General features: G+C 35.0%; 2 protein-coding genes across 5 annotated transcripts; one reads left to right on the plus strand and one right to left on the minus strand.

Annotated features, from left to right (window-relative positions):
* The first annotated feature begins 659 nt into the window (after nt 1-659).
* LOC117331460 lies at nt 660-9,501 on the plus strand. Of its 2 annotated transcripts, none has more exons than XM_033890183.1 (2): nt 660-795; nt 8,567-9,501. In XM_033890183.1, exons 1-2 carry the CDS (start codon nt 783-785, stop codon nt 8,950-8,952), a joined length of 399 nt encoding a protein of 132 aa, XP_033746074.1. In that variant the 5' UTR covers nt 660-782; the 3' UTR covers nt 8,953-9,501. The 2 variants fall into 2 exon arrangements, with proteins under 2 accessions (XP_033746074.1, XP_033746073.1); XM_033890182.1 differs by lacking the exon at nt 660-795 and adding an exon at nt 3,204-3,577.
* A 994-nt stretch (nt 9,502-10,495) lies between these two features.
* LOC117331461 (nuclear transcription factor Y subunit beta-like) lies at nt 10,496-17,635 on the minus strand. Of its 3 annotated transcripts, none has more exons than XM_033890184.1 (9): nt 17,379-17,635; nt 16,388-16,479; nt 16,008-16,078; nt 15,253-15,318; nt 14,862-14,929; nt 14,302-14,431; nt 13,289-13,361; nt 12,995-13,071; nt 10,496-12,747 (listed from the first exon to the last, which is right to left on the minus strand). In XM_033890184.1, exons 2-9 carry the CDS (start codon nt 16,464-16,466, stop codon nt 12,721-12,723), a joined length of 591 nt encoding a protein of 196 aa, XP_033746075.1. In that variant the 5' UTR covers nt 16,467-16,479; nt 17,379-17,635; the 3' UTR covers nt 10,496-12,720. The 3 variants fall into 3 exon arrangements, with proteins under 3 accessions (XP_033746075.1, XP_033746076.1, XP_033746077.1); XM_033890185.1 differs by lacking the exon at nt 17,379-17,635 and adding an exon at nt 17,129-17,352; XM_033890186.1 differs by lacking the exon at nt 17,379-17,635 and adding an exon at nt 17,261-17,346.
* Between the last annotated feature and the right edge of the window lie 76 nt (nt 17,636-17,711).

Here is a 17,711-nt window from a genome sequence, read left to right on the forward strand (position 1 = left end):
TCATATTTATGAAAGTTCTATTAGATATGTTGTCAGATAAAGATATTTACATCATATGAACTATTAATCTGTTGTCAGATAAAGATATTTACATCATATGAACTATTAATCTGTTGTCAGACAAAGATATCTACATCATATGAGCTATTAATCTGTTGTCAGATAAAGATATTTACATCATATTTATGAACTATTAGATCTATTCTCAAGACAAAGATATTCACATCATATTTATGAACTATTAGATCTATTCTCAAGACAAAGATATTTACATCATATTTATGAACTATTAGACCTGTTGTCAGATGATATTTTCATCATATGAACTATCAGAGCTATTGTGAGACAAAGATATCTACATCATATGAACTATTAATCTGTTGTCAGATAAAGATATTTACATCATATGAACTAGTAGATATATTGTCAGTTAAAGATATCTACATCATACTACCGTATTACACTAAAAATATATTGTTGCAGTGTTATTATATATGTACCAATGTAATGTCTACTGTCCGGTTTGAATAAAATATATACCTGTACGTATACCTGTATCGACTTTATATCGACTATGTACCTGTACGTATACCTGTAAACGATTGTATATCTACTGTATACCTGTATATATATACACACCCGATAGGACCCAGCGGCGCCGTTGCTATGCTGTTGTTGTCAAAACGCTTCGACTCAATAACCTAAATATATATATATCCTACTGAAGTGTGCTGTGGTATCCGGGATTTTTTCTCCATACTTTTTGAACTGTAAAGGAAACCATGACGGAGGAAGGTGGGTCTGAATAACACTATTATGCCATCAACTATTACAAACAATACGCTATTTTACCTGTAATGTAAAATGTATGTGTAAACAATGACTTGATTGTGTCCAGGTCGCTATCTGCCCGGACCATCTAGCCCGTAATGGCCCGGAATACCTGTAATCGATATACGTATTCTGTAGTGCTAACACTTCCCTCGGAGTGTCTTGGAATGTGAACACTCCAGCTACATGTAGAACCCAGAGAAAGGTCTGTTTAATCTAGGTTTTTTTTTTAATTTGGCCCATCAAAGTGACATGGGTCTATGTTTATTTTCTCTGGCTCAATACACATTTGACGTAATTTCCTGTACCACAAACACTCTGCTGTCTGTTCGCCGATGTTTACCGATCACACTGGAGGATTATTTGTCCATCAATCAGACATAAAGAGAGGTTACGGTAACACAGTCGGGGGCTTTCTATAGGATCGATTGTGTGTACGTTTTAACATAAATTTCAAATTACTTTTAAGTTCCACATGCCTAAAACATTTTAATATAAACCAGCCTCTAAAGTGTTACTCGATAGTATCTACCACAGTCGACAGCATGTTACTGGGAAACCTTTGGTAACCAGTCCGACGACGTTTAAGTTTGAAGTATTCAGAAATTGTTTGGATACCCCTTAACGAATTGCGACCAAAGATTTTCTCAGTAATTAAAATCTTTGTATAATAGAGATGTAAATGACGTCAAAACGGGTTAGGTAATCTAAGTGTCCTCGCGTCCTTTTAAACACTCAAAGTATGCCGTCCTGTATCGCGTTCATTTCTAATCCTGTACGTTTATCTGGTATGACACGACATTTCTAACTCCGTACGTTTATCTGGTACGACACGACATTTCTAGTTCTGTACGTTTATCTGGTATTACACGACATTTCTAGTTCTGTACGTTTATCTGGTATGACACGACATTTCTAGTTCTGTACGTTTATCTGGTATGACACGACATTTCTAGTTCTGTACGTTTATCTGGTATGACACGACATTTCTAGTTCTGTACGTTTATCTGGTACGACACGACATTTCTAACTCTGTACGTTTATCTGGTATGACACGACATTTCTAACTCTGTACGTTTATCTGGTATGACACGACATTTCTAACTCTGTACGTTTATCTGGTATGACACGACATTTCTAATTCTGTACATTTATTTGGTATGACACGACATTTCTAACTCTGTACGTTTATCTGGTATGACACGATATTTCTAGTTCTGTACGTTTATCTGTTATGACACGACATTTCTAACTCTGTACGTTTATCTGGTACGTATCTGGTACGACACGACATTTCTAGTTCTGTACGTTTATCTGGTATGACACGACATTTCTAATTATGTACGTTTATCTGGTATGACACGACATTTCTAGTTCTGTACGTTTATCTGGTATGGCACGACATTTCTAGTTCTGTACGTTTATCTGGTATGACACGACATTTCTAGTTCTGTACGTTTATCTGGTATGACACGACATTTCTAACTCTGTACGTTTATTTGGTATGACACGATATTTCTAGTTCTGTACGTTTATCTGGTATGGCACGACATTTCTAGTTCTGTACGTTTATCTGGTATACCAGATATATATTGGGTGTATGTATAGACAACAGTTCCTGTTGGCAGGGACTGACATCTTGAAGCTTTCTCCTTTTAATATTTCGGTGTTCAGGATATTGTCTTCTCGTTTGGTTTGGGAACAGTTACTTCAAGTAGTAACGTTTTCATTTATGACGAGGGCGATTTCTTATGACTTTTTACCTTTATTTTTTGACACGTGTATATATATCTATGTTCTACTGAAACGCTTACAAACGAATGATGTTACAGAGTAACCCGTTCCTTCTATGTTATCATCTAGACATCTGTTGCTTATATTACATTACATTTACTAGGCAAAAGGGGTTGTACAGGAAATTAATTAAATCACTCATTCGGACTTGATATCGTGAAGTTTTTATTAGTATTAATAAACGTTCACTCTTATTACGGTGACTAAGTCTACTTCGATATATTGGTTTCGCATCAACCAACAAAGGCTGCGGATTACAACATATCGTCGTAATTAGCCTACTTCACAGCGCTAAAACTGGTGGCCTAACGTGTAGTAATATTTAAATCCATCCACATTGAAGTTAATGGATTCTAATCCTTACACATCACAAGTCGTGTTGATGGAGCTTACTGAATTGACTCTATTGTCACAGAATATTATGTAGACTATTGTCCCAGCCAAGGCTTGCCGATACATTAAAATCGATGAATGCTTGATAGACTGGTTTCCTATGTACAGTTAAAATTAATTCTGAAGACGAGTATTGACATGACGGGCCCAATCACTACCGACCGTCTCCCTGGTCGCCTTGACGGTGACACTCCATCCACAGTTGTTGTTACACGCCAAGGACAGTGAACGTATCCGTCTTTAGTCCGTACATACGACTATCGTGTAGATAGGATATTATTGTTTTTCATTATTGATCTGGATGTTGATAAGTGGCTTAGTGTGTGATTTCCTACTTGTGAGGAAGAACATATTCTTGGGAATATACACGAAAGCTGTTCTTTTCATTCTTGACAGTTTTAATATTGGAAGTCAGCTAGGCGATTACTTTGGTGAAGTGAATTTTCAGCCCCAACGACACTTATTCCTAATTTACTGTTGGTTTCTAAAATCTCCGAAGGATAGCATTATTAAAACACGATAAAAATGTCAGTGGCTCGAGAACCCAAGAAGAAGAAAAGTAAGTCAATACATCGTGTAGTTAAAGTCGTACAAGTGTCAATCATGACGGGGCTTGTGGAAATGAAAGGTTCCCAACTATATTGACAGACTAAGTTAGCTTTGATCTGATGAGACTTTTTACTGTTATACACATATAGTCTGTATAAAGTGAATATCCCTCGTTATAACATGTGGTCTGTATAAAGTAAATATCCCTCGTTATAACATGTGGTCTGTATAAAGTAAATATCCCTCGTTATAACATATAGACTGTATAAAGTAAATATCCCTCGTTATAACATGTGGTCTGTATAAAGTAAATATCCTTCATTATAACATGTGGTCTGTATAAAGTAAATATCCCTCGTTATAACATGTGGTCTGTATAAAGTGAATATCCTTCATTATAACATGTGGTCTGTATAAAGTAAATATCCCTCGTTATAACATGTGGTCTGTATAAAGTAAATATCCCTCGTTATAACATGTGGTCTGTATAAAGTAAATATCCCTCGTTATAACATGTGGTCTGTATAAAGTAAATATCCCTCGTTATAACATGTGGTCTGTATAAAGTAAATATCCCTCGTTATAACATATAGTCTGTATAAAGTAAATATCCCTCGTTATAACATGTGGTCTGTATAAAGTAAATATCCCTCGTTATAACATGTGGTCTGTATAAAGTAAATATCCCTCGTTATAACATGTGGTCTGTATAAAGTAAATATCCCTCGTTATAACATGTGGTCTGTATAAAGTAAATATCCCTCGTTATAACATGTGGTCTGTATAAAGTAAATATCCTTCATTATAACATGTGGTCTGTATAAAGTAAATATCCCTCGTTATAACATGTGGTCTGTATAAAGTAAATATCCCTCGTTATAACATGTGGTCTGTATAAAGTAAATATCCCTCGTTATAACATGTGGTCTGTATAAAGTAAATATCCCTCGTTATAACATGTGGTCTGTATAAAGTAAATATCCCTCGTTATAACATGTGGTCTGTATAAAGTAAATATCCCTCGTTATAACATGTGGTCTGTATAAAGTAAATATCCCTCGTTATAACATGTGGTCTGTATAAAGTAAATATCCCTCGTTATAACATGTGGTCTGTATAAAGTAAATATCCCTCGTTATAACATATAGTCTGTATAAAGTAAATATCCTTCATTATAACATATAGTCTGTATAAAGTAAATATCCTTCATTATAACATGTGGTCTGTATAAAGTAAATATCCCTCGTTATAACATGTGGTCTGTATAAAGTAAATATTCCTCGTTATAACATGTGGTCTGTATAAAGTAAATATCCTTCATTATAACGGCCATTTTCACTTTCACCCAGAGAACCAAGGTGATTGGCAATTACTAGATGGCTTCACGTCCAATGACTACATGTATAATATCATTGCCTTGGTACTCTTTATAACATTTAAACAACTAAATAGTCTTTAATACCAGCAGCTATACCACATAATGTACAAGTCGTGTATCATCACCTACTCCATGTCAGGGTATTCAACACAGCAGGACATTGGTCATCATTGTAGGAGCATGTTGACCGACAGACACTGGACCATATATTTGTGTCGGGTGAGCCCAAATCATTAGAAGGTGCTCGGTCACCTGTAAGGTATACTCTTGATGCCGTGACGCCTTAGCTCTAGAGCTTATTTGTTGTCGACATTTCAGATACGTTACCTCTTTTCCTGTCAGTAATTTATACTACGTAACTAAAGCCAAGTTTCGACAGTTCCACAAAGCCAATTCATGAATAATTTGTCGACACCATTCTACAGAGACTGGATGTTTCCTTATCACACCATCAAACTGTCAACTCAAATACAATAGGTATATAATGGTCCTAAATCAAACACCGACACGATAGGTATATACTGGTCCTAAATATAACGCCGACACAAAAGGTATCTACTGGTCCTAAATATAACACCGACACAATAGGTATCTACTGGTCCTTAATATAACACCGACATAATAGGTATATACTCGTCCTAAATCAAACACCGACACAATAGGTATCTAATGGTCCTAAATCAAACACCGACACGATAGGTATATATTGGTCCTAAATCAAACACCGACACGATAGGTATATACTGGTCTTAAATCAAACACCGACACAATAAGTATCTACTGGTCCTAAATATAACACCGACACAATAGGTATCTACTGGTCCTAAATATAACGCCGACATAATAGGTATATAATGGTCCTAAATCAAACACCGACACGATAGGTATATACTGGTCCTAAATCAAACACCGACACAATAGGTATCTACTGGTCCTAAATATAATACCGACACAATAGGTATCTACTGGTCCTAAATATAACACCGACACAATAGGTATCTACTGGTCCTTAATATAACGCCGACACAATAGGTATCTACTCGTCCTAAATAAACGCCAACACAATGGGTATCTACTCGTCCTAAATATAACGCCGACACAATGGGTATCTACTCGTCCTAAATATAACGCCGACATAATAGGTATCTACTGGTCCTAAATATGACACCGACACAATAGGTATCCACATGTCCTAAATATAACGCCGACACAATAGGTATCTACTCGTCCTAGATATAACGCCGACATAATAGGTATATACTCGTCCTAACTATAACGCCGACACAATAGGTATCTTATGGTCCTAGATATAACGCCGACACAATGGGTATCTACTGGTCCTAAATATAACGCCGACACAATAGGTATATACTCGTCCTAAATATAACGCCGACATAATAGGTATCTACTGCTCCTAAATATGACACCGACACAATAGGTATCCACTCGTCCTAAATATAACGCCGACACAACAGGTATCTACTCGTCCTAGATATAACGCCGACATAATAGGTATCTACTGCTCCTAAATATGACACCGACACAATAGGTATCCACTCGTCCTAAATATAACGCCGACACAACAGGTATCTACTCGTCCTAAATATAACGCCGACACAATGGGTATCTACTGGTCCTAAATATAACGCCGACACAATGGGTATCTACTGGTCCTAAATATAACGCCGACACAACAGGTAGCTACTGGTCCTAAATATAACGCCGACACAACAGGTATCTACCGGTCCTAAATATAACGCCGACACAATGGGTATCTACTGGTCCTAGATATAACGCCGACATAATAGGTATCTACTGGTCCTAAATCAAACACCGACACAACAGGTATCTACTGGTCCTAAATCAAACACCGACACAATGGGTATCTACTGGTCCTAAATCAAACACCGACACAATAGGTATCTACTGGTCCTAAATCAAACACCGACACAATGGGTATCTACTGGTCCTAAATCAAACACCGACACAATAGGTATCTACTGGTCCTAAATCAAACACCGACACAATAGGTATCCACTCGTCCTAAATATAACGCCGACACAATAGGTATCTACTCGTCCTAGATATAACGCCGACATAATAGGTATCTACTGGTCCTAAATCAAACACCGACACAATAGGTATCCACTCGTCCTAAATATAACGCCGACACAATAGGTATCTACTCGTCCTAGATATAACACCGACATAATAGGTATCTACTGGTCCTAAATCAAACACCGACACAATGGGTATCTACTGGTCCTAAATCAAACACCGACACAACAGGTATCCACTCGTCCTAAATATAACGCCGACATAATAGGTATCTACTGGTCCTAAATCAAACACCGACACAATAGGTATCCACTCGTCCTAAATATAACGCCGACACAATAGGTATCTACTGGTCCTAAATCAAACACCGACACAATAGGTATCCACTCGTCCTAAATATAACGCCGACACAATAGGTATCTACTCGTCCTAGATATAACGCCGACATAATAGGTATCTACTGGTCCTAAATCAAACACCGACACAATGGGTATCTACTGGACCTAAATCAAACACCGACACAATAGGTATCTACTGGTCCTAAATCAAACACCGACACAATAGGTATCTACTGGTCCTAAATCAAACACCGACACAATAGGTATCTACTGGTCCTAAATCAAACACCGACACAATAGGTATCTACTGGTCCTAAATCAAACACCGACACAATGGGTATCTACTGGTCCTAAATATAACGCCGACACAACAGGTATATACTGGTCCTAAATCAAACACCGACATAATAGGTATCTACTGGTCCTAAATATAACGCCGACACAACAGGTATCTACTGGTCCTAAATATAACACTGATATAATAGGTATCTACTGGTCCTAAATATAACGCCGACATAATAGGTATCCACTCGTCCTAAATCAAACACTGACACGATAGGTATATAATGATCCTAAATATAACACCGACATAATAGGTATCTACTCGTCCTAAATATAACACCGACACAATGGGTATCTACTGGTCCTAAATATAACGCCGACACAATAGGTATCTACTGGTCCTAAATATAACGCCGACATAATAGGTATCTACTGGTCCTAAATATAACACCGATATTATGTCTCTACTCGTCCTAAATATAACTCTGATATAATAGGTAGCTACTGGTCCTAAATAAAACACTGATATAATAGGTAGCTACTGGTCCTAAATATAACACTGATATAATAGGTAGCTACTGGTCCTAAATATATCGCCGACACAAAAGGTATCTACTGCTCCTAAATCTAACGTCGATATAATAGGTATCTACTGGTCCTAAATCTAACACTGATATAATAGGTATCTACTGGTCCTAAATATAACGCCGACACAATAGGTATCTACTCGTCCTAAATCTAACGCCAACATAAGAGGTAACTACTGGTCCTAAATCTCTGTCACGGCCATCACGATGAATACTTTCTGATCCTGCGAGAAAACGTTTTAAATTCATTTTGTCGCCATATACATATTAAAATGCTTTTATACGGTACCTTCTAAGTGTATATGGATTTTTGAATATTTAGATGCATTCTCATGTTAAATCTTATGTATTTACAGTGGCTACTGCAACCAAATCGAAGGAATCCGCTGTGTTGAAGGACAGCAGCCTTGCCATTCTCGCCAAGGAAATCGGCCAGGATGACTTGAATGGACTTGTGTTAACTATGTGCCTTAACGTTCCAAACACAGACATTGTAAATATTGCAAACAGTGCATCAGAGTGTGGACTCCTCAACGCCAACGAGTCACTGAGATCAGAAACCACGCGCAAATGTCTTCTACATTGGAAGAGCATGCGCTCTGGTGCAAAGGAGAGGGAAAAGGTAAAGGAGCTGGATAGGGCATTGAAGGAACTTGGGAAAGCAGAGATTGCCGACATCGTGTCAGAAAGACACGCTAACAACGCAGAGCTGACACCCGACGCTTTCTCAAACCTTGGTTAATAGACTTCTGAACATTTTCTAGCACCGACCGGTAACCATTTATATTTTCATCGAAGACACGTGAGCCCGAAGTCATGTTAAGGATAAAACTGTATATGCCAACTTCTTGTAATATGAATCTCCATAAAAGAGCTTTTCGTCGTAAAAGATAGAAATTCCTTTATGATAAATTTGAAACTAGTTGTTTGCGATGCAAGGTTCAGTTACAGAAATCAGACTTTGACTGGCTAATTGGGGAGATCACCCTGCGACAAAATCACACGTATATTTATAAAAGTCACAGATTTTTGGTGTGAAATTTCAAAACGTTCAAGTGGAAAATAGAATGTGCGTTTGATACTGCTTCAAGCCTTTGCCAGAAGAAAACTCGCGATGACGAACAGAAAACGGGAATAACAATGACATTGCATTGATATGCAACTTAAACTGCCAAAAGAGCTACGTTTGTTCGGGCAATCTTTAGGATTAATTTTAATCCAGCACTCAAACGAGTGGCAAATTTTATCACATTTATACACATTTTTTCATAATAAAACCTTTTAAAATGTACCTTTATTTATGTTTTAAATCTACGGAGATCAAGGCTGGCTCTCCAGAATCGCCCACTTTGGTAAAACTTGGGATTCTGTACCGCCTTACCTGCATTCGGGGCCAATTCATTAACATTGTAAGTCATTTGACACTATGGGTACGTTTTGTATTGCATATATATGGTTAAGGTTAGTTCCTGACGGCGGGTAAAGGCATGTCGTTACAAACTGGGTCAGAGGTCAAGTTATATTTATACTGGCCCACTTATTAGTGTTACAGATATCAGCGCTAATCATTTCTCAAGTCGTTCCTAGAACAACTCGTATTGGAGAACCTTGCCATAAAGGTCATGATACGAGGACCATGTTCAAAGTATTCTTAATTATCGTCGAATGTCTCCTGACTACGTCATGTGTTTATACACCTAAATGTCTGTACAATTAGTCTATTATGTTTGTTTGTTTGCTGAGTTTATCGCCTCGTGAACAGCCAAGGTCTTCTTGTGGTAGTTGGTGTCTACCTCACTGAGCAACATATGGAAGGCCTGTCGTACGACATCCAAAGCAATTAAGGTATAAGTGGACTGTCAAAGAATACAACCAGGATGGCACACCTGGCCATTTACCAGCTTCCTGATAAACACAAAACCGACATGGGGATATACATAGGGAGCTTTGAACCTCGGAGTCAAGGTCAAAGTTCAAAGGGAAATACACAATAAGCGAAGTATCACCCTCACTATAAACTTTGATGAAGGAACTTTTCCTCTGGTAAAACACAGGAGCTTGTAATGAATGACAATAATTCAAATTAAGAGTGCACTCATTGTAAGGGTATTTGGGTAAAACAGTCAGTTTATAGCATGTCAACTCTTTGGCAGTCTATGTTAGTAATGTGGGAGTAATTAATGAGAAGTCTTATTACACAAATGACAGAGTACATGACTTATATGGTAATATACTATATACTCTAATAAATCACCTCAATTAATTATAGAAATAAACAAATATCATACACTGTGATGCTATTTTATTAGCATGGTTTTAATGAAATCATCAACATTCACACTCCACCTGTATAAACATTTCCCTCTATTGGGTAAAAGCACCACATTTTACAGAATTTTTGGACTTTTATTTCTTCTCAATTTAAGCAATATATATATATACAGTATATAAAAAAAGAAGAAAATCTACAAAAACAAATCAATAAAAAAAAATGCTATTGTTTCACTGGTAATACATCAAACTGACACATCTGTATCACCAATATTGTTGTACTGCCCTAAAAATGGCTTCATAAGACCATTACAGATTTTTTGGGGAAAACAGTCATCAATATTCTACTACACTGACAACAAAATTACAAACAGCTGTGTTCAATGTCAGCGGGAGATACGGGATTTGTCCGTCTATCATCTAGAAATACAAACAAGATTGTTCCAAGATAAATACTGAAGTCTTGGTCACAGCATGATTTGTCCCAGAGGAAATACTAATACACACATGGTGATGTTGTAACATCATGAATCATCTAATCACAATGTAGTATATCAATCTGGTGTACATCATCATGTAGTGTTAAAATAAACATGATATTCTATCCTCTTAGGAATGATGACACATATCAGTCTTACCTACAATGTGTAAGTTACAATGGGTGATGTAAGTATTACAAAGGTATGGACATCAAATACCAAACGCTGTGAAAAGTTCTCCTCATAGTAGAGTAAGGCCACTGTTAGTTGTAAATCTAAGATTTTCATATAAAGGTACAAGCCATATTTTTTCTTTTCTAAATTCAGAATACTTTGACAATTCATATAAAACAAATACACATGTATTGAAAATGTGTTTCCTTTCCAATAAATTTCCTTCATTTTTCACTTTTTACTGACTTACAATTCTTCAAATTTGAAAATTATAATGACAGGAAATATTTCCTAATTCAATTTTTTTTACACCAAGGTACAAAAAAATTCTTTAATATGGTGTGGCCCAGTGAATCGCCTTTATATATATATGTACCTGAGAGATCATACAGTTGTCACAGGTCAAATTGTCATGGTTTTCAGTTTCTGGTTTTCTCAACACACTACTGCCCAATACAGTCAATAAATAAAGAAATGGTACACATGCACAGCTAAAAATCTTTAAACACACTTTGACATCAAGTATATCTAAACTAACAGTAGCTAAAAATATTTTAACAATTTTGAGGATTCAGATCCTTTATGTTGCACCGCAAAACGGGCATTTCACTATCTATCAGATCAGAGTAATGTAGTAGGGAGAGTACAGAAAGGAAAAACATTGGAGAGAATGGGTGACTTACTGGATTAATGAAAGCACAAGTAAAATAAACACAAATAGAATTATGAGAATTATGAGAGTTAAGAATCTGACATTTCAGAACACATATACCATATCTATAATAGATCAGTTGGTGTCAATTACCAATATAAATCTGATTGCATAATAGGTACATTACAAATTTGATTGAAATATTTACTGTGTACACTGTAATTTAACTGGTCATATTTGAGAGGGGGGGATTTTAATTTCGCTTTATTTGCAGTCATTAAATATAACACAGGACATGCTTCTATTAAATAACTGTGAACTAGGTCTGAATTGGATAACTGAATTATTAACCCCATAAAATTTAACAACTACATGTATACAGTTTGGGTTTTGATTTAAATATAAATTACAATGAATTTGTTATAATCAGTACACATTATTTTTCTCTATTCACAAACTGGTTGTAAAATTTCACAGCTGAAACCCACAGACTATTTTAACTTAGTATACATTGTATCAATACTCATACACATAAATAGTTAGTTCACAAATTATCTGCGACTTACAAAGAAATGTCACAAATTTGATCCTGGCTCTGAAAAATGCTTTAGTAGCAGCTAATCCAATGACATCCAAGTACACAGGACTGATACTAGTCTCCCCTGTCAATGTTAGCACAGTCTCACTTAATTGTTAAATGGCTATCAAAATAGAATGTTATGTCCCCATGAACACTTATTGGATAGTGGAACAAATAAGACTAGTGAATTTGTCACTCAGATTATTGACTATACAAAAATAGGCATATGTGGGTAATTACTGAATGAAACATTCTCTGTAATCAAATATTGCAATAATCCCTCCAGATAAAAAATCTGCTTCCCACAATTCAAAGAAAGGGGTAGGACAGTAAAATTATAACAATGTATCCACTTCATCCAAATGTTATTTGTTGTGGTATCTGAAAATATAAACAATGACTGAATAAGCAAAAGGAGTTCACATGTAAAATTTCTAACGGTAATTATTTCTCATAAAAAGTCACAATATCTACAGGAGATACAGGTGCTCACTGAATTACAAATTCGTAAACTCTGACCTTCACGTTTAAGGTATAAACTGATATGTGTTGTAACAGTACAGTGATTTATTTTTAAAATGTCGGGTAAATGTTGATCTAGTTTAACACACACACTGAGGTAACTTACCTGGTTAGGATATGTTGCTGTGTATATCACATTCTGTTGATCTGTTGCCAAGATATTACTTTGTAATGTGTGGGCATCTGTTAAAGCATAATATTAAATCATCTTAAACAATTGCTTTTACTATAACTTTAATTATTCATTACAAAAAGTTTCGGAGGATGTCACTGATGTTGAAGTTAGCAGTATTAAAAATGGTAAATATTGATGGTAAAAGATATTTATATACAGAAACAGACTTTCCAATAGATTTTATTACACTGTAAAACACCTTACCATTAGTTAGATGTTACTTACTAAAACTGTCTTCTGAAAGATCTTCTAGTCTAGGTTCCTCTGTTATCTGGCCAGACTTGTCACCTTTAGCAGACTGGGGAGGAAACAAGAAAAGCATTTATTGGACAAAAGTATGTTTTGTAAATATCAACAAATGTGAAGTTGTAAGAAAAGTAGTATTGTATTTAAGGAATTTCAAGACTTTTTTTTATGATTTTCATTTGTATCAACAATTTCTGAATTATTCCAATCAATACTTTATGAGTAATCTTAGTATTTATGGTGACATTATAGTAAAATGACCTGATGATTTACTAAGTGCTTGCATATGAAAATAATATCCATATGTAATTTTTCATGAAAATAGTAATGATGTGATAATTTGTGAAAGTCTATGTTTTGGAGGAATAATAGTGACATCCAATTTTAATAATTGTAAAAATCAAAGATGTTCGCCTGTCAGCCATCAAGGTTATTTTTATAAGTCATTTATTTGATAATTTACAACTAAGGTCCAACAGGAACCTACTAATGAAATTTGGGGAAGATCTACAAAAAACTTCCTATGAAATAGAAACAACAAACTTTAACCCTCAATTGTCAAAATGACCACCTGTCAGCCATCTTGCATTTCAATCAATCCCACAATGGAACATACACAACTCTAGGGACCAGGGGAAACATGATATGAAACCTGAGGAGGATCCATTAAGAACTACAAATAACAAACTAACAAAATCAAAATGGCCATCTGTTAGCCATGTTGTATTCCAATCAGTCCTAAAATTGAGCATGCATATGTACATCTAGGAAAACAGGGAACATACATACATGATTTAAGACTGATTGATTAGTGCTTCGCCAGAAATAGCAAAAACAAGAATTGTTAAAAGATGGATACCAGATGAGAAACAATTTGAATATCAGGGCCACCATCATTATGATGGTGGGCAAGCTATAAAGATCATATAAATAAACACAATGAATGTACCAAAATAAACATGTTTTAAAAGATTGTAGAAAGGTCAACTCACTTCTCTGTATTTTTGAAGATAAAGTTTAAGTGGTTCAACATAACTGTCGAATCCAAGAGTTGACATTGCAAATAAAATGTCTTCTCCATTAATTGTTTTCCTCTTTTCTTGGTGACACCTTTCACTAGCTCTTCACAGTAGTTAAGGACCAGTATACCATATTCAAAACATCTTTCACACTAATTAAATACATGAATGGCCAGAATTTGGAAGGGAGGCCTTCTTTTTACAAAACACATGAATGTATCATATTTTTACATGAATGCTTCAATTTCCATAGCAGATAATATTACATACATTGTAATAGGTATTTTGAAAAACAGATGTATAGAATGTTGCATCCATACCACATGGATATAATGTAGGCAGACATGAGTGGAATGATATGTTATTGTTTGCTTTTTATTGAACTTATACTACAATAGCTAAAATTGTACCAAAGTGATGGAAGTGATGATTAAATACAAAGTGTCTTACTCTCTCTCTCTATATATATATACATATAACAAAAGGGAGATAAGTACAAATAACACTGTATTTCAGTGTAAATCAAAGGATACTCGCTGGTGATAAAACTGATGAACTCGGACACACATTCCTGAACACATTCTTTAGCATCTTTTGCAATCTGAAATAACCAACAATAACATATAACTGAGTGTTTCCACATGTGCATTACCATATTAACTTCAACATGTAAATGCTGTCTATTAAACTTAACATTTAACTAAGACAACATCTATACACTGTACATTTCTTCCTTAATTTTCAATATTGTTATAATGTCTAAATGATAACAATTCATGTATCGCAAAAGTTTAATTTGTAAAGAAAATTCATGTTTGTGTGCAACTTATGTGCAATTTGTTTATAGTAGAACTTGTCTAAGATGAACACATTTCTATAGAAAATAAAGACTGATATGCTTTATCAAGATTTCAGGATACTCACTTTACCAGATTTTGGAATTGATTTTTTCATTATTCTTGCAACATTTGCGATAGGAAGAAATCTGTCCTGTAAGAAACAAACAATACAGACTGCATGTCAACCCAAATCTTTGAAAATAACCACATTATTTAGGAATGTTTTATAAGGTATTATATAATAATTATACCTAAGGTTTGTAAGTGTCCATGATTAACTCAAATACATCATTTGTAAGGATATATAACGTTATATCCCTCTCTTGAGGGAAATGAAACTTCATTATGTGGATTTATCTCCCTTCAGGTTGTTTACAAATAGCAGACAAACAGAAAGGAACATTTTCGTGCAATCGAAGAAGCAGAAATAAAACCTTCACATTATCCTGTAACCTGGGCTGTAAATATATTGTACTGTGTTTACCGGCAATGTACCGGTGTTTATGAATATAACTGGTGCATATTAATAATATTAATTGCACATTATTAATATTAATTGCACACCACAGTCAATAATTTACAGATTATCTCAAGATTTATTTTTATGAACGTGATATGTCCAATATAAGCTTTGTCATCAAAAATTATCAAACCTTTATATATAATTACTAAGATACCATAATACAAGTAGTTACAGACAAAAAATATCCTTTTTTGGCCTGCCATAAACTGCTTTTAAACATTTATACCTTTAAAATATCAATAATGAATGACTGAAAATGTTTTAAAAAATATGATAAGATAAGTCCTCCTAACCACAAACACAACAGATTACCAGACCTGTTCTCTTAGTGGTTCGTTATCTCTGGGTTCATCATCATTTTCAACAGACTGTAAAGTGTCATCTCCATCTGTTGATCAAAAACAATCATTTTTATTACATTATTTATGAAAAAGAAATATAAAACACATTATTTATGGAAAAGAAATATAACAATCAAATTAGCACATGAAAATGGGTAATTTAATTATTGTAAAAAAAAAAATCCATGTACTTAATTGGTACACATCCACTATCTTTGAGATAACCATGATACATATGGAAATAGATGAAGACTACACCATCTAGTTTTTGCAATCATTACTAGGAGAGTTTACCATCATGATCATTACTAGGAGATGCAAGTGTTTATTTCGAATACTAATCCAAAGATACCTACCATCCTGTAGTTGCACAGATCCAGAAAACATGGAGTCACCAAGGCTGTCCACAGCACCGTCTCCTGAATTACCATCCATTTTAGCTCACCTCCTAGACAAAATAAGTGATTGGTTGTCCCATTATGAACACATTTTGGTTACTTAATGCTGGTATCTAGTTCCTACTGAATAGGCAAATTTAATCATTCTAGAATGAAGTGTAACAGAAGAAAAATACAACAGAACAGGACTCTAACCAGGGACCTCCAAACTCTAGATGGACACTCTAATATAACCATTTGAGCTACTTGGCCACTGGCGTTCAACCCAGTCCTGTTCTGTTACTGCTATATATATTCTACTTAAAAGGAATATCTCAGACAAATCCCTCTCGATCAGTTCATATCATAAACATTAGATCATGATCAAGGGCCAGTTAAAATTCCTTGCAAATCCCATTCAGTTTACCAATTTTTACCTAGGTGCTTTAATTTAGCATTATATATATATACATATTATTACCCTGATATACATATATATATGTATATCAGGGTAATAATATGTAGTATTATATCCATCAAATAATGTATAAAACAGTAACGATTACTTTACATGTCTGTCTAGATTTTTTATCGACTAAAAACTCTTGACAGCAGGGAGGGAAGCCTAAAATGAAAGTATTGATCGAGTCATATATACTTTATTGGTAAAACTGTTATTACTGTTAATTTACAACATGAATTGAAGGTTTTGACACACACCAGTCGTTCCACTTCAGATTAGTTGATGTAGTATGCCTAGTCTTGCCGAAACGGACAAAAATAATTTCACACGGAAATCCTGCTTTTCACAACAACACAAAAGAAACATGGCGACTCTCTTAAAAAGTCTACCTTGAAACATGCGAATCTTTGCTTTACATATTTAATTTCCACGGAAGTATTCACTTATGAGTCTATTCAAAATAATCGCACGTGTAGACCATTGGCCATTAGGATAGTATCAACAAACCTCTGTGATTGAGAAGAACTTGAGAAATTGGTTGGTCAATGCAGGAGCCAGTGAGATTTCAGAGACTGCCAGCCACTCAGCAGAGAATGTGACATTCGATGGCTGTTAAATTAATTGCCTTGTCCCGAGGAAACTCCCTACAGATTAATCAAAATTACAGATATGTGAATAAGTTAAGGTATTTTGCAGTTGTTTAAAATGTCACTTTATGTAAATGTACAAAAACGCTTATTGCAAACATGTTATAACAAAGAAATAAACTACATTAAAAATTACATCATGACCTGGTTGTTTGATTAATGTAACAGCCGAGCCTGCTTGCATTATCACATG

This window comes from Pecten maximus, chromosome 7, assembly GCF_902652985.1.
Source record: "Pecten maximus chromosome 7, xPecMax1.1, whole genome shotgun sequence".
Taxonomy (NCBI): Eukaryota; Metazoa; Mollusca; class Bivalvia; order Pectinida; family Pectinidae; genus Pecten; species Pecten maximus.